Source organism: Rissa tridactyla, chromosome 8 (assembly GCF_028500815.1).
Source record: "Rissa tridactyla isolate bRisTri1 chromosome 8, bRisTri1.patW.cur.20221130, whole genome shotgun sequence".
NCBI lineage: Eukaryota > Metazoa > Chordata > Aves > Charadriiformes > Laridae > Rissa > Rissa tridactyla.
In genome coordinates, this window is record NC_071473.1 from 38,126,744 (window position 1) to 38,145,627 (window position 18,884).

At 37.8% G+C, this 18,884-nt stretch overlaps 1 protein-coding gene across 3 annotated transcripts in view; it reads right to left on the bottom strand.

Annotated features, from left to right (window-relative positions):
• Positions 1-18,884, bottom strand: part of PKN2 (protein kinase N2) — a 57,063-nt gene that overhangs the window by 11,766 nt on the left and 26,413 nt on the right. For all 3 annotated transcript variants that reach the window (XR_008468025.1, XM_054211617.1, XM_054211619.1), the window contains exons 3-8: positions 12,236-12,387; positions 7,623-7,740; positions 4,868-5,013; positions 4,562-4,775; positions 1,577-1,762; positions 1,180-1,289 (exon numbers count right to left, since the gene is read on the bottom strand). Coding sequence is in view for 2 of the 3 variants with exons in the window: in XM_054211617.1 (XP_054067592.1) it covers positions 1,180-1,289; positions 1,577-1,762; positions 4,562-4,775; positions 4,868-5,013; positions 7,623-7,740; positions 12,236-12,387 (926 nt within the window). In the remaining variant the exon portion in view is untranslated. The remainder of the gene's footprint in view (positions 1-1,179; positions 1,290-1,576; positions 1,763-4,561; positions 4,776-4,867; positions 5,014-7,622; positions 7,741-12,235; positions 12,388-18,884) is intronic.

An 18,884-nucleotide genomic window follows, 5' to 3' on the forward strand; every position in this document is an offset into this window, starting at 1 on the left:
TACTAAATTCAGTTAGCACAGTTTAATTCCATCATGATGCCTCAATTTGCTGTCTTCATATGATAGCTTTAGGTTTTAAAAGAAACAAAAGTTAAGAAGCAGCAACAGATAAAAAAATGATGGGGTTTGGAACGTGCGTTTCAAATACGGAAGGCTGCGTGGTCATACCCAGCAGAAGCAAGGTCCTCTTCCGGCACCAAAAAGCCACCTAATATTGAGTTCTTAGGTAGTGAACAGGACAGGCTGGTAGGAGCAGCTACCACACTTTGACTAGTCCTAGTCTTAATCTGAGAATAATCAAGGCTTCGTGACTCCACAGCTGCCTAGTTTTGTTCTGCACTACTCCGAACCGGAACCTGAACTTCTCAACCTGCAGGTCTAAAACTGCTTCCTTCCTAGATAGAAGGAACCTGGTTTGGGGCTGGGTGGGGTGGGGTGAGGTGGGGAGAGAGCAAAAACAGGAAGGTAGCTTTTTTTCTTTCCCCCTCTCTTGTTTGTTTTAAACACATACTGGAGATGACATTTAGGCTCCTAAAATATAGTTTAATTTTCAGTCTATTTTAAATACTGATAGGAAAAAAAAATCATCCTTGTACTTTAAAATAATGTGACCACCAGGTATCTAGAACACAAATACTTGATTAAATCTATATAACAGAAATTCTCTTCAAAAGGTGTGAGGAAAGAAATATCAAGTATCATTTCAGATACTTTCATCCTCCAGGTGATCTTTAAAGTTCTAGGAAAGAACTATTAGCGAATTTATTTATTATTCCTGAAGAATTGATCAGCTTCACATGAAAACACGTTTACAGAAGCACTGCAAAAATTCTATGACATAGTTTACCAAAATATCCAGACTCTATCTGATATTAGGATGTACTGACAAATAATCAGAAGTTGATTATTTGTCTATTTAGCACCATCTATCACAGGCTAAATAGATGTTAAGTGTTACATTGTGGATAAAAATGTCAGTTTGTAGGCCAGAAAAGGTAAAATTTCTAGAAAGCCAGCCCAGCACAACAGCTTAACCCCAAGGAGCCCGTTCTGTTAAAGATGGGAATACTTACACACGTGAAATTTGAACATAATTACAACAGGGAAAAAAAAAAAGCAACATGAAATTCATCTACAGAATCAACTATAGCTGTCAATGAAGGAAGACCACATTTTTACCCTGTCTAGTTCCAGTGTAAATTTCTGATCCCATGACTGATTGGAAATAGGTTTCCAGCTAGTTTGACCAACCACAGTGTTATCCAGCTTCAGTACAGCACAGACTTCATCTGTAAGTAAAGTACACAAACTCAGCTTAAATCTTTAAGAGGATTTTCCACAAACAAAAAAATCTTCAGTAAGTTTCCCTTAAAAATGTAATCTCATACTTAATTGGTTCTTATGGGTATAATAGTGTGGCTGTGGGTTTTTTTTTGTTTTTTTAACAACTTGACAGATGAAGAAACAGGTAAGTTTAAAGCTTAAAATCAATTTAGTAGTTTAAATTACAGAACACGGCATGCACAGTAAAATGTAAATAAAAGATATGCGTAAAAATAAGAGAAGTATACTGAACTGGACAAGTCATCAGTTTTCAGAAGGTTTCTACTACTCCCACTTTTACTTTTACTGGTTCTGCTCATGAAAGATGATCTGGCTTCATTCGGACTCCATCCAGGGAGCGTAATCGATGTGGCTTTTGATCGACCGGGGACGTTTTCCAAAATATCTTGGCAGCCCATTAGCCTAACTTCCAGGGTACCTACAACAAGACAGACAATGATTTATCAAAGATTTCTGTTCTTAAGTAAATGAAGTGAAAGACTAATGATTGATTTATAGCAATAGCTCACATTTTGACCCGCGCAGGGTCTAACAGAATTATCAGATGAAATCAAAAGACAGATCTAAGACAGACAAATATACTGAAAATAAGCATCAAAAGTCAAATATGTGCAACTCAACCTTCTAAAAGGTGCAACAGTTCACCCAAATAACACAAAATAAGTTTTTGTTCTGCATCTCAGAATTATCTTCGTTCTCTTCACTTAAGAGCCTAACTGACTTAGGTTCAAGTTTTAAGCAACATCATTTTTAAGATGACAAATCTTATGTTTCTTATGAAAATGACAGATCTTGCAGATGGGACAATAACAATTTTTCATGAGGGTTATATGACCAATTAATATTGGCTAGATCGCTTTAGTAATTAAAATGAACACATTGATTATTGAGACTACAATGTTGAAGATACATTCAGAAATCACATTCGCTGGCTGCAGGCTGAAGTCAACTTTGAGTTAGTACATAATTTAAAATCATTGAATTGTTCCAACTTGACTGAATTTGGATTTATAAAAGCTGAGACAAAAAGCTACTCTTCAAAACCTTCTACATCTTTAACCAAATGAGGTACAGAGGCTGCTGTTCTAATTTCAGAGTTTCCTCCAGCAGCACAGAAACATCTGAATACCACAGATGGTTATGAGAACGGTAGGCTTACCTCATCCTGTACAAGATAGCATCTGTAAAACTGTGACACCACCAACACTAACAAAATTAACTATTAGAAGCGGTAAAGTTAGCCAGTTCATAATCATACTGTCAGCTAGAAACACAGCGCCTGAATGCAGGGCTCTTTTGACAGCAAACGTACTTAACCGTGAAACTTAAAAGTACTCTTGTAACAGAAACTTAAGTCAGACTTGACCTAAAAATGGTCTGGCTACATTACAGCCCACAGAAAAGACACTGAGAAACCAGTCTCAGAAGAAATCCCATCCTGTAGGGAATTAACAGCCGTAAGTGACAGCTAAGCATTAGGCTATGAAGATGAAGGGATGCTGTTGGTTCCCAAAACAGGATAAAAGGTAAAAGAATACTTAATTCCCGAACTCTGTTTAGGAAAAAAAAAAACACTGCACCCCCCCAAAACCCCCAGAAAGGCTATAATCTTGTCTAAGGACTGGATGGGTATCAGAAAGTTCCGCTGATGCACTTTAAAAAGCACAACCGTAGCACTGATCTCTTTTTCACCGTGTTAGAGGCAAAACACAAAGACACCGTTCATTTAAATGCAGTTCAATACAAAAGCTCTTTGTGTAGCTAATACGAAAGTGAAACTATTAAGAACTTTACAAGCATGTAGCTCTGTTTTGGTAATTCCTATCAGAAACTATTCATACATATCAGTAAAACACACTTAAAGAGGAATTATTTGTCACTATAATGTATCTGACCCATGATTATATATTATAGGAAAAGCATAATGAAAAAAAAAAAAGCTGTTTGAAAACCAAGGCACGATACTTCCTGCCCATGGTCACTCATCATTTGAGATTGCATATGATGAAAAAAGCTCCCCTCACCACTCTGCCGCTTCACAAGGGCTCTCAGCTGAGGTCTTGATGCTTTTTACCCTTTGCTCCTCGTCTTACTGAACCAAAATGGAAAACAAGTAGACTCGCTCCATTTTATTATTATTGCAGCTCGGTAGAAGAGTTCCTCTTTTTGTTTTAAAATATAACCCCACAGTACTTCCAAACCAAATTCTTTCATGTATAACTAAAGTAACACTTGAATTACAGATTGTTTTTGTAATAAGCTTACTCTGTTATAGTTGGTTTAATAGTTACATGTAAAATGTAACAGAAAACCAAACCTATCTGTACTAGTAATTCTTATACGACCACTTATGAAATAAATGTAGCAAAGCAACACAACCCCAAGTAGTCCAAAGGATTTGATTTTCTTTAAGAACACTGGGAGGCAAATGGTTAAGAGCTTTGTTAAAGCTCTTGAAACAGTTAACTTCCAATGAAGGACAACAAGTCCAGGTGAAGCCAAACTATGAGAAGTTCCTATGTCTTTTATATATTTTTTTATATATATATATATAAATAAATGTACTGCTCCCCCACAGGAGGCTAAGACCCTCTAGGCTAAAGAGGCTAACACACAAAAAACCCCACAAACTCCATGTTTAATTGCAAGGAAAACAATTCACACCAATAAAGAGAGGCTTCAATAGTTCCATGCATGTTTGTTAGGATCTCCCTCTTTGGTTTAGAAATAGGCCACATGTTTTTGTAGCATAAATCTCACGTTCTAGGAAGCCAGCATGGTCCAGTGGGTAAAACAGGGAGTGTGAGAAGAGCTGGGTGCCTGTCTCCAGCTCTGCCACTGACTTGTTGTATGACCTGGGCAGGTCACTTAACCCTTCTGCACCTCAGTTTCCCCATCTGTAAAGTGGGGATAATGATACTTACCCACCTTTTAAAGTGCTTGATAATCTAAAGATGAAAGGTGATAGGTAGTATTGTTCCATAGTGACCTAACTTAAGGCCAGAACTTCACTTTTTCAACAGGATTATAAAAGAGGTCAAGAAATAAAGCCAAGAAACTTATCTGCATTTTTTGGTGCATAGACACTTGGAAATTATAAATGCTTTTGTCTAGGAAAAGAACAATGATGAAATATGGCCAGAAAGAAATACAGTTGGCATTAAAGACTTGTTTTAAACCATTTAATAAAATAAAAAAAAAGCTCCATAAATCTTACCTGTTAAAGCTGCTGGTTTGGACAGTGTACTATACTGGTTTTGAGTAGATATTACACCTTGACGAGGACTTAATGTGGGTGAAGAGACCAGTGAAAGCTCCTCTATAATAATACTGCTTTTGGGATGGTTTTTAGGAAGTTCATTCAATCTCTGTTCCAGTGAATACTTCAAGAGGTCCAGCTTCTGGCTTGATTCATTAAATCTTGCTTGTGCCTTTTTAAAAAAGAAAAAGAAATATTTCAATTTTTTTTTTCTTGAAAGAACATTTAAAATAAAGTATCAGAAATTGTAATGATGTAAATTACTTCTGAAAGTGCCTTTCTGTCGGTAACTTTCCCAGATCCAAGTAATTTCATCACATTTTTTGCACCTTCTGCTACAGCATACTCTATCCTAAAATGATGCCGTAATTCTTCCATTCGGAGTTCAAGAGGGCTTATCACAGGTTTTGCTGCAAAGAGATATAAACAATCAATCTTCATTGAAGACCATACCCATGTTTAATTTCTTTAATATCAACCTCTTTCCCATATAAACAGAGAGAGGAGAGAAAAAAAGAAAAAAGAAGGGGGGGGGAATCAAATAGAATGAGAGATGCAGATTTGATAGCCCAAAGAAGAGCTTGAAGTATGTCATAAAAGCAACAGTGAAATTTTAAGCATCTGCATTTGAAGGCAGAAATAACTGATGAGGGCCTCAATCCAATAAACAGGTCCTACTCCTCAAAGAACTATAATTGCCAGAGGATGCACGAAAAAGAACACATCTTCAGGGCAGTTAAGGGACAAAAGCCAAATTTCCCAAACATCATTCAGCTGGCAAGAAGGAGGTCTGGAGACTGCCACATTTCTGAACCACGCTCTGAGGATTTATCTTTCAAACTGCTCTATAGCTAAGTAGATCCCTGATCTGTTTCTGACGATCCTCCTGCTTCACACAAAATCCCAGGGAATTTGGCTTCTGCCAGCACAGAATGTAAGAGATCCCATACACTGCCTTCCCCAAACAGTTTGAGTTAACCATTCTAATGTCCACTTCTTACAGCGTTCAGATTTCCCAAACAGAATTAGGAAGTCTCCTGTTCAATATATTCATCAATGACCTGGATGAGGGGATAGAGTGCACCCTCAGCAAGTTTGCCAATGACACAAAGCTGGGGGGCAGGGGGGGCTGACACACCGGAAGGCTGTGCTGCCATACAGAGACACCTGGACAGGCTGGAGAGTTGGGCAGAGAGGAACCTTATGAAATTCAACAAGGGCAAGTGTAGGGTGCTGCACCTGGGGAGGAATAACCCCATGCACCAGTACAGGTTGGGGACTGACCTGCTGGAGAGCAGCACAGCTGAAAGAGACCTGGGAGTCCTGGTGGACAACAGGATGACCATGAGCCAGCAATGTGCCCTCGTGGCCAAGAAGGCCAATGGCATCCTGGGGTGCACCAAGAAGAGTGTGGCCAGCAGGTCGAGGGAGGTCATCCTCCCCCTCTCCTCTGCCTTGGTGAGGCTGCACCTGGAACACTGTGTCCAGTTCTGGGCTCCCCGGTTCAAGAAGGACAGGGAACTGCTGGAGAGGGGACAGCAGAGAGCTACCAAGATGATTAGGGGACTGGAATTTCTCTGTTATGAAGAAAGGCTGAGGGATTTGGGTCTCTTCAGTCTGGAAAAAAGACGACTGAGGGGGGACCTTATCAACACTTATAAATACTTAAAAGGGTGGGTGTCAGGAGGATGGGGCCAGGCTCTTTTCAGTGGTGCCCAGTGACAGGACAAGAGGTAATGGGCCCAAACTTGAGCACAGGAAGTTCCATGACAACATGAGGAGGAACTTCTTCACTTTGAGGGTGGCAGAGCACTGGAACAGGCTGCCCAGAGAGGTGGTGGATGTCTCCAACTCTGGAGACATTCAAAACCTGCCTGAATGTGTTCCTGTGCAACCTGCTCTAAGGTGACCCTGCTCTGGCAGGGGGTTGGACTAGATGATCTCCAGAGGTCCCTTCCAACCGCTACCATTCTGTGATTCTATGGATATATCCCTTTCTGTTTAAAGCTGTAAGAGCAATAGGAACACAAAAAGGTGTTTGAAAGCCCTTTCTAACTTGAATACCTTTCTTTTCTTTTGAACAAATGCCATACATAAGCCGTGCGCTAAGACAAGGTGTTAAAAAAAAGAAAAAGCCAGAAGTATCATAAGTGTAAAACCAAACTAAACCATTACCCCCAAAACCAAAACAAAACCACATACACACACACGTTTTTCATTATCTATGATATATCCAGGCCTTGATTATGAGCATCGTCACACAACTTCAATGCTCAGAAATGCGTATGAATAAAGTTCAAGATTTAGAGATGTACCGATATGCCCACAATGTTATAGTACACTCATGCTATATACAGCTCAGGGGTATTTATTTTTTTTTTTTAGTTAAAAGATTTCCAAAGAAATATAAGTTTAAAACTACTTCTGAAATGCAGCATGAGTGTTTCAAGTCAGGTGGTTTTAAAAACACTTTTGTTTGTTTGTTTTAAAAATAATTGTTTCCTACTCAATCTAGCCTAAATACCCATAAAGACAGCAAAAATTTGCCTCCATCTGTGCCCACATTAGTAATAATAAGGTCAATCTATTTAACTATGACAAGTAGGCTTTGTACCTCCATCAGATTATTTTTTTTTTTTAGAATAATGAAAAGATTATATGCTTTAAATAGAAGTACTAGTTACTGTCAAGACAAAAGAGAGCATGCATGAAGTGAGAACGACGACCACAAAGCAAAAATGGATTGCGTAAGGTATAAAAAGGATTATGAAGAGAGACTGTATTTCTCTTCATTAAGCTTAAGGTATTTTGCTTCAAGTCAGATGTATTTGGCATCCTAACACACACAATGGTGTGCCTAGACTCTGATTATTTTCGGTTCACGCCAAGTTTTGGCATTCCTACATTTGGCATTCTAACATTCCTACTAGAAATTTATGATAACTCTGTGTGCATGTGGGTAACGTATCTACATGGCATTCTGACATTAATGATTCATATATTCTTTCTATTCCGTCACCATTATCAAAAGCCAATTCATTGGTCTGGACTGCCTGAAGAATCTGCATCCTTATAACTTCTATTTTTGTCTTGCTGTCCTGGAGCATCTGCTGAGCTGTGGCAAGAAGTTTTCGATCCTATTAAAACAAACAGAAAAGTTAAAATTGTAAACTCTGCATAGAACAAAACACATAGAAAGCTTCAAAACCCACACGCTTTAGGAACTAGAACTAAATCGATGTAGTTAATTCGGTACAGCAGACCAATTCAACTAACCACATTAGGCTATTAGTGGAAATTAAGTTAGGACAGAGGCATATTCTGGTTGATTAAGAAGTACAAGCCGCTCTCATGGAAACTGTATTTGTTTAAAGGTGAATAAAGGCGGCACGATCTAGCAACATTACATGTTTAGATTAATGTTGTGTAAGCTGATACTAAAGAAAGGACAAGATATTAAAAGCAGAATATCACCATCCTATGTAGAATGACTCAAATTTACTGTGAGTATGATGAGAACTCTTCTAATAGACAAATTTGCTAGACTAAATCCATACAAAAACCATTGCACCAATTTACTTGAGCTGATTTTTCAATCTTGAAATGAGAAATATGAAGTTAACTTACATAGGACAGTATAAATAAGTCTGCAGTACGTTTTTCCAAACAAAGCTGAACATTTTTTTTTGCATTAATAAATGCTTCATTAGCTATTTCATCAGCAAGCACAGTACTTTTCATCTAAATGAACTAAGGTTATCATTTTTTGTTTTCAAAAACAGTAAACACAGGAAGCAGTTTAGAAGAGAGCATTTCTGAAGATGAACTTTCAAAGTAGCTGATAATACCATTTCATTGCCAGGAGCACAGCCAACCACATGTTTCTCAGGGGTACCATGTTTTGTCCTCCAGCTACTGGAAATGTGACTTACAATGGATTATCAAATGGTTCTGTGGAACTGTGCATGTGCTTCTATGGCTGCTGCATGGCTCTCTCTAAATGTTCTGAGAGTTATCGTATAACTTAAAAGTGATCTAACTGGCAGTAAGAACAAAAAAAAAAAGGAGTATGAGAAAACTTAAGGCAGTCTATTTGTCCTGTCTGTGCAGTGCCAATCAATCACAGTAATTAATAGTACCCAGCACAGATGAGTATCACACTTGTTATAGCCCAAAGGGTACTTTGGTTAACTCATTTTGTAGCCACTCTATAGCCTCATTAATAACTTACTTTCCCATGGACATGGTTTATACTTATATTTTTAATTTTATAATGAAGTTATCAATTATTTAAGAAGTTAAAGAAATTTAATTCTTCCCCTTACCACAACCAAGACAAAGAACTGCAGTGTAGCACAGATACCCAGAGCTAGAAATACCAGCACCATGGAGCATACTGTGAGAAAAATCACAGAAGAGGGAAATTCACCTTCATAGAGCTCCACTATGACCTTGGGCCTAATGTATTACTCTGATAACGTAATGCTACCCTATGTTCTGCAGGGTAGATACGCCAAGATATACATATGAAAACACTTTGGCTGCATGGGGAGAAATTGTGCCCACTCTGCATACCACAGTCTCAGAACTCTTGGTTTTAAGCTCTAGTATTAATCAACATTTCAGAGAGATACCACTAGTTTTCATATTTTAAGATTCTATGGTAGCTATACAATTATTTAATGAGTACACTGAATTTCCTAAATGAATGCCTTCTCAAATACAAATATCAACTTCTGAAATAGACGCTGTCTACAGCAGAAAATAGAATCTAAGTAACAGATCGCGAGCAACTCCAGAATCCTGTATTAAACCTTATCCATGCATCATTCTGATGTATAAATATGCTGTAAGTGTTTCTTTGTCTGTATCTTCCTGTTTATCTTATTTTCGATCTTGCTGCTCTTGATTGTCCCTCATATCCTCTTACTGCAATGGATTTGCTTCCTCAGGGGCAACATCAGCCCTTCAATGTGTAAAATGGCAGTAATTCAGGATTATAGAGATATCCTTATGTTTTCAAGAGGCAGAAAATCCCATCTTCAGAATCAAAATGGATGTGTTACACTCAGCAGCTCTTCTAGTGTTGGAGGCCGAATACAAAATATTTCAAGGCATCTCCTGAGTATAGAAGAACTGGCAGTGTCTCTAAAACTCATCTGCAAAGCTGTCGTGGGATCTCAGAGAATCCACACAAGTCCAAGGAAAGATGATCAATATCTTAGAAACACTTAAGTCTGAATAGGTTGAGCTGAATGTTACTGAAGCAAGTAGAGGAAGTACAAATGGAAAACCTGCCCATGAGATGATGGGTTTATTCCTACTAACAAGCTGCTTTTTCATTTTTAATAAACAAATGATGACCTCCCTCCATTAAATTTAGGTCTGAAAATAATACATCAAATTTGAAATCTGATCATATAGTACACTTGAATAAAGGTCACAAAAGAGTTTAATAAGTTTTAAAGAGAGTCCTGGGACTAATTTTTAAAAAACTACTGGATTACTGGGGTTGAATTCAAACTGGGAATTTTCTGCCCCTTTTGCCCACCTCATCCAGACCCCTGAGTTGTTTTAAGCTCTGCTTTTTAAAAAGTAATCATGATGCTCAAGTCTACAGTTTAAACCTGCCAAAATAACTCACTACTGAGTATTACGAATATGAGAGAATGAATACACACCATTTCCATCCGGTCTGTTGAAGCAGCTGGCAATGCTTTTGTGTTTTCCAGCTTGCTCTCCCCAGCCCAGTTACTAGATACACCCAGTCTGGTAAGGCCAATTTAAGCATTTACCAATTGCAAATACAAGACTCAATCACCAATTTTAATTACATGCCTCAATCATAAAGCAAGCCAGAATATATCCTTTCTACCTAGTCTGATCAAAGCTTGCTAACAATGTCTAATATTATAGCCTGAGTGTCGAGTTAAGTTTTTTCAGGCTGTTATAAGGTTACTTGCTGAGGGTTTATTAAGAACATAATTCACGTCTGTCTTTTGATCCATTGGGTCAGCTGATTATTATTTTTAAGTGCACCTGATGTTAAGTACATGGCCCCAGAGGATGTCGACTGCAGGTTTTGCAGGAGCCGAGGGACTGTGGTGCATGGACAGCATTCCCAGGCCCTTAGTCATAAGGTGCAGTCCAGATATTTCCTCCACCTGCCCCAGGCTAGTAGGTTACAGATCACTTTCAGATAAATCTGCCAAAGTACCAGCTGGTTCAACAGAAGTGCTGTTGGGACAGAAGGAGCTTGGTGGCACCCATGGTCCATCTAGCCTAAACTAATTTTTCTGGGAGCGAGCCACATTTGCTGTAATTTCCTGAGGTATAAGAAAGTCAAACAGTAGACAGATACAAAGTTATCTGCGTTTCCACCAGTCCCAGGCAGAAATTCACTCAGAAATATAAAGTTCCTTTCCAACATTTTTTGGTTAGTATCAATTATAAGGGGTAGCAATGCAATTCATAGATGTCTACTCTTCAAATCAAACACTTTTTTTTAATAAGTTCACAGACTTATAGGTGTTGGGTAGTAAGTTAAGATCTTAAAACATTTCCGTTCATTCTGTGTCTGGATACTATTTGTTAGATCTAGGCTTGTCTTTCCCCTTAATTTGGAAATTCATCTCCTTGACAATGCAGTAAAAGTAAATGGAAAGACAGGTAATGAGTAACTAATGAAGGGAGAAAGAGCAGGTAAGTAGAAGATATCCCCCCCTTTTCTCATTTGAGAACTATGACTCCCTTATACTCATAAAATATATTTTTGGGGTTTTTTGCCGTTGTTTTGGGGTGGGGGTTTTTTGGTTCCCCCCACTTAAAAGGTTTGGTTTGTCTTTCAGTTGAGTTAAGGGATTCTTAGTGTATGATAAATTTTATTACACAATTAGGACTATGTAATAAGTCAAAACCATTCAGGGGTTAGCTAACACGCCCCCCCGGCCCCAGAGAACTTCATTCAATTCATAAAATTCAGATGTAGAAATAAGTGTGGCTTTATTTTTAATTTCAGTTTGATGCTACCAGATGCTACCTCTAGAATACCACACTTCTGTAAAGAAGCATGTGTATTTCATGTGCATGCGTACTAATGCAGATTATAACTCTTATCAGAGTACTATGCACATTTTATTAAAACAAATATTTGGTACAAATATTTTTACTGCCAACTACAACTAGATGACCATTTCAGAAGCATACTTGGCAATGCCGCCTTTTGTGTAATTATCGTGCACATTACAACTTTAACACTAATGGATTTTTTTTTCTTTTTTAGTGGAACTAGGAAAAGCATCAGACACCAATCAGTGCCATACCAAGCTCTGCTGCTAACTGAATCACACATGATCAAAGATTACTAGATGTACTAAATTTAGTAAGCCGGATTTGTTATTTAGGTTGAACTGCATGTGGACAAATTGATAAAACAATCGCTTGAGTCGGTATTAAACCACAACAAAAAATGGTGTAGTAATTTGTAGCAGATTTGACCTAACTACTTAACAAAAAATATACCCCAAACTAAAAACACTGAAATTGTATACTGTTTATATGTTGTACATTCACACCACAGCAATATGAAAATTCACAATCACTTCATGTTCTTTAAGCATTCCAAAGCCTTACCTTTGAAGAGCCATTTGAGTACATCTGTATCATATTTTCTGCTCCCTGTTTTACCTTCAGTTCTATATCCAACTGCTTCTTTAAGGCCATCAATCTGTTGTTAGTAGAAAAACGAGGATCGCTATTTGGAGTATCAGGAGTCCTAGGACAATCTGCAAATTAAAGGTAAGACGTAATGTGTGCAAAAAGAAAAAAAGAAAAGGGAAGAAAAAAACAACCCCACAAAAACCCACACCCCCCCACTCTATTCTATTAAGTTATAGATTAAACAAAGCTGGAACATCATACACTTAAGTATTAAGACTGACCCTCCTGTCCAGAGCTACTTTTCAACAGCACTGCAAATGCGCCTTAACGTGAAAAGCCTGGCGAAAGCCCGGTGACTCCTACACATGCCCTAATTCACATGAATCACTTCCGGGAGTGGCGACACAGGCAGGTCTGCAGCCAGGTCTATTTTCATTTCAAAGGAGATTTATTGTTTCTTCTAGAATGTCTTGAATCGATCAAAAATGCAGTTTTCCATTAATCTTTCTTACACTCCTGATTTTAAAAATCTAAGTGTTTTAAAAACAAACAAGCTTGGACAATAACATTCAATACTAATGAGCACGGTCTAAATACAGATATTAAGTAGGTTCTCATCGATTTCAGTGTGGACACTGCAGACACAGTTTATGTCAAAATTAAGAATACATAAAATGAGCCTTTTCCTTAGTCATAAAACTGAACGATTTTTGCTCTGGAATCCTAACAGAATCCTGGGATATAGGCAGACAGGTTATTGAACAACTGTGATCTGTGGGAAGGATAAAGCTTTTTCGTTTGACAATATTACTATTTAGATCTCCATCTTGCTGGATTAATTTAATGGAATGCAAGTTAGTTTTAACAATCAAATTATATAGTCAAACCTCTTAACTTTTCCACCCTCCTCCAGAAAAGTCTATTAATCACTAGTTCACATTTCAGCTTCTGCAACATGAACTATGACAACTGAAAATAAGTGGCCACTGGACTATTTCCTAGTACTTAACTATTTCCAACATGACTGTCCTTGTAGCTAACTATCTTCCCTAACAGTCCTAATGGCTTCTCTTTTGAAACTTTTTGTAAAAAAGGATAAATTATGTCTACTGTAATAATTATGGTTTTTTGTTGTTGATTTCTTTTACCCGAACAACTGAAAGAATGCCTTCTCTATAGGAAAATAACATTAGTTGGTCTCCTGGAAGGTAGTATGTACCTGATATCAACAGTACAGTCTTTTTTCCCCAACTTTAATTAATTTTCCTTGAATTAAAACTAGGATGATGGATCGGGTTCCTGAAATTCTCAATTATTAGAAAACACAGGCATTGCACTAGTAACTTACAAATTATTAATTATGAGGTGTCATGGGGAGGAGGCATCTTATCTGTCATTTAATATTTCTTCCGTAGAAGCTTCTGATAACTAATTTTGGAGATTTAATACATTTTACTTTCAAGTTTGCTGTGTAATTTCCTCCTAAATTGTAATCTTTGCTGAGGCTACATACAGATTTCATTGAAGGAGAAGTTTTAATTTCCTCTGCTGCTAATTCACTCTTCACTTCAAGCCACTTTAAAACTCTTACTGCATCCTCACTACTTAAAGGTAGTACAGAAAATAACAGATGTTTAAAATATAAATAAAAAAAAATAATCTGTGCTATTCCTCATCTGTTTTGTCGTTCGTCCTCTCAATGTTTTGGCTTGGTTTCTCTGTGAAACATTGCACTTGAACAGCTTTACCTTAAATCTGCTATTAATACAACAAAGATTAACAACATGCTTTCCTCTCACTTATGCTTTTACATTCAACTAATCCTCACCTAACCATCTATTCAAAAATTGGAACAAACATGAAACTTGAAAGTCACAGTGTCGAGTCTTCTTGTTAAGTAGATTAATCGTATAAATGAATGTTTACCAACTTCAGATTTATGATGCAGTCCTCTACCACTTAGAGATCCCAGCCCTGTGATGATCCCCGGGAAGACCGTGGTGCTCCTGAAGCCTGTTTTCACCGCTTTGAAAGATGCACACAAGCAGCCTTCCTTTGCATTAAAACAACACTCAAATTGCAAGTCAAGGACTAATTAGAGATACCGCGGCGCAGGCTGCCCAGGCAGCTGTTATTATCTCCCTTTGCGTGTCTGCACTGTGAAGGTGTAACCACATCCCTTACCTGGGTCATCTCAAGAGTTGGTCTGCACTTGTGGACCTAAACTCCCCTCTACCATTTAGTTTAAATGGTGCACCTATACGCTTTGTTAGCAACCAGCAGCAAAGGAAATGTTTCTGCACTTCGGACTAATTGCTAGGAAGAATTCAGTTTTTGCTTTCAGGCATAATAGCTGCTCACTAAACTCCCGAACACGGAACACTATGGTTTCTTAAAAATTTTCTTTTTTAAGAAAAAGAAAAAAGTTTACCAACAGCTTTTCAGAAATGGCCTAAGTGACTCCAGTTCCCCCCGCCCCCCCCCCCAATCCCATTACAATGCAGTAAGTAGCCTGAGGCAGCCTCTTATAGAAGAATTCAGATTAAAGTTTTAAGTCAGCTGGACAAACTGGTCCTATTATGGAAAGCGCTGACAATCTTAGCAGCAGCACTACGAGCTACAGCTGTATTAGCAGTTTCCCTCTCTCTTTGTAATGTCTACTGAGGCTGTAATCACTTCGGTATGGCTTGCTATCTCTCATCTATTTGGATAAAGCACTACACAGAGGGGCTCAAATCTCATCTGGAGACATTTAGCCACCTTCATAATACAAATAAGTAATAAATTCATCTGGATAATTGCAATCAATGGGATTTATGTATCTGTTTAAAGTTAAACAAGAGTTAAGTACTCGTACCAAATTAATTCTTCACTCAAGTAGGTGAGTAGTGACTGGGGAAAATACGAGATTCTCCAGTTTGCCATGTCTGTTGGTCAACAAGGACAGTACAGGACTTGCCATTTTGGATGCATTCAAGTTCAACTTTGCATAGGACAGCAAGAGCTTTGCTGGGGTATGGATTAGTGCCCCTAGGCATTTTCTTCTGGACAGTGAATATCAAGTGAAGTAACAGATGTATTTCAGGTGAACTTGACTTCATTTCAAGTAACTAGCATGTTGATTTGCTAAACAACTACAAATGTTGTTGCTTGATACTAATGAGTTTTGTGCAGCTTGTTAGCACACATCCAGGCTGCTGGAAGAGCTGCAGTACTGCTTCCCCAGCACCTGCAATATCCTGTTTTCATGAAAATATAAGACTTAAAATAAGTTAATAGTGATGGTTTAACATATTTATTTTCTTCTTATTATTAAAAAAAAACATCTGGACTGCATGAGGACAATGGCAGTTTTCAGTCTGAAATGTTTCTCTTAACCGTGATCCTTGCTCTTCTGAAAATCTTTTCAGTGCTCACCAGCAAAAACTTTTTGCTTCTAAGTTGCCTTTTACCAGTACTCCCATCTAAATTATATTTATTAGAGTAACGACACAACTCTGCTCTACTGAGACTGCTGCTCATTCCTTTGGGGACTCTTCCCCAGATGCTAGGTATGCTATTTCTTCAATAAACTCAGTGTGAAATCTAGGATCCCATGTAACTTTCTGAATTTGGGTTCCCAGATGGTACTGCAGCGTGCTGCTAAGCTACTCAATTAGCAGCAAGTGCCCTTTGGTAAATAGTTAATTTTAATCTTATTTGAGGATATTTAATTGCAGTTAGCCTCATCAGTGTCATACTCAACAGAAATACCTGTGATGCATTTTTAGGCATTGCTGGAGGGGGGAAGAAAGAGGCATCATCAGGCATTTCTCAGGGAGTCAGATGCATTTGAACTAAGCCATCAGTAAGTCCAAGGCAGCAGGGGACATTCTGCACTCAGAGAACATCCAGCACTGACCTAGAAACTTTTGAAGTTGAATTGAATTTCAATTCATTAATGGCTAATTTTAACTACTAAACAAGTGACAGAAGATTGCTTCAAATGGCTTCAATAATGTTATTCTACATTAAGGTTCCCAAAAGTTACCATGAAATTCCTACGGATATGAGCCTCGTAGGTGGACGCTGCTCAAAAAAGTCACTACCTCTATCAGTTTGGTTGCTGCCTCTACTAGTTTCCAGTAATTGGTCCAGTAAATGGACACTCTGGTGTCTGACAGATTAACCTAGTCATTTGTATGGACAAAGAAATCCCCCAAACAGTCCCTCTCACTCCCCTATCAGCTAATCATATCATATTCTTAAACAAAATATTTACTTTATTTGTGACCCCTGCAGCCAAATTTGATGTGAAGTAGACATCTCAGAAGTTAGAGGAGAATGGAAGAAGAGGCATGAACTTGTCTCTTTGATTTCATGTTCTCAATGTTTTATCCAGTCTCTTCAATTCCCTCAAAAGTTTTTCTATCATCTCACCTCCCTATCCGTCTTTAATTCAGCTATATGGAAGAGATTAATTTCCCAGTTTATACATATCCTACGTATCAACTATATGCCTAGTTAAATCAGTGACTCGCTGTAGGTAAAATATTTCAATCTTACACCTTACTGAGTCACATTCAAAACCCCAATCGCTACTGCTACTTTTTAGACTTGTAAAAAGAATACAAATTTAATTGTGCTACTTTGTAGAAGTATGTTTTCAAGATACAAGATTTCTTCACCTCTAAAACTGAAGTAATTATTCCTGTGTTACACCTTAAAATAAACCTCTCAATTTTATGGTCACTCTGAGCAAGTAATGGTCACTAGGCTTGTCCTACTCTTTTTGTATTGCTGCATTCCGCTTCACTTTTAAGTGCTGACCTATGAATTTTAAAAACTCCGCGCCCTAGTATGACTAATACACTGCACGATAAGGGCAGACCTGGGGACAAAGTCCCACTTCAAAAACAAATCTACATTCACCAGCAACCCCAAAATGTAAAGTAAACCGATGTTACACTAAAAGTTGTCTCTGAATCATACATCTGCTGCCAAATCTACTGTCACATTCAGTAACATAGCTTTTTGGCAAACTGCACTTTTTCGTTAAGGTTTAATATCGATTCTTCAAATAGTTGTGAAAATAATTTCCTATGGCATTAGGACACAGAAAGCTTCCAGCTCTAAGAAAGCTACCATCAAAACATCTTAACTTGCTTCAAATGGAATGTTATTAAAAAACATTTTTCTACAGGAGATTCATTAACACTACATTTAATGGTTTTAACATGTATCGATTACATTGTGATGATTAAAAAGAAGTTACACTACAAATTAGTGTTTCGTTAAAAAAAAGTAACGCGAGTTACTGCTTGATACCATAAGCAACAGTAAGAGTCACAACAGCTCACACAGCACTTTTCAGCTCTAAATCTGGAGCACTTTACAAATATATGTTCACACCCACTTTTCAGATACAGGAACAAGGAAAGATTAAATGACTTTTCCAAGTTACCACAATGACCTTTCAACAAGTCAACAGAAACCATCCAAAAATCTTCAGATTTCAGGCCTGACAGGTCAAAGGGCTCATCATTTTATAGGCAATGATCCTCTCAGTGTTACTTCTCAATGGATCTCAGCCCTGACTTTGCTACTTAGAACCTGCAAAAACCTAAACAACGTACTCTAGAAGAGGTAAAAAACACAGGGCCGCCCCTCAAAAATATTAAAGTACATAAAGAGAACACAACCCTTGACTCACACACCTCTTGAACCCTCTTTACCTTATTTTCAGCATTCATGCTCTGCACTGTCTAAAAATTTCCTGTGTATTTCCTTCTCTCTTTTAAATCTTTTGTCACTAACTGACCAGAAAAAGGTCAAACACAAGCTAAAGTGAAGAAAACATGTAACTTAAATTAAAGCTAACCTCTGGAAACAATGCACTTGTTCAGGAAGCTCCCACATTTGTCAGTAAGTGATTATTAAATTCACTGTTGATCCTGAGCAAAAGCAAGAATTCCCAGATTCAGATACCTGTGACCTCTCCACAGAGGTACTCTCGGTCAGATGGCAGTGACATAGGACTATGTGTCCATGTATTTCCTGAATATTATGTGTAATACATATATATATACACACATACACACAGAGTTGGCATGTCGTAAGTTTTATATTACTAACCTTATTTTGCAAAGGTCAAGCTCACTGATACCTTAAATCAAATCTAAGACTTCAGTATAAAAAAACTGGAGTATCACCTAGATGATTTGCACCCATTAGTCTCAAGACAGACGGGACGTTCTGGTAGCACTCCTCCCCCATGAATGAGGTAGGAGACAGGCAATTAAATTACAAAGCAAACAGTATAAAAAAACTCAAGCATTTCAATTTTGAAGGGTGCGTGCTTGTAGATCTTTGATCTAAGAACAGATATTGAAAGAATTAAAGACTATTTTTTAGAAGGTTATGCAATATATTCTATTAAAATGGGTCTTATATAGGAATACCTGATGTGATACTATACAGAGAATATATGATCTCAACAGAATTAATAGGTTTTTTTCTTGCATATTTCAATAATTAAGTAGGACTGTAAAAGCTATCTACCAATAACACTTTGAACAGAATGAAAGTTAAAAACATAGTACTAAGAAGTTTAGCATGCATCACAAGCAGGTAGAAGCACCTG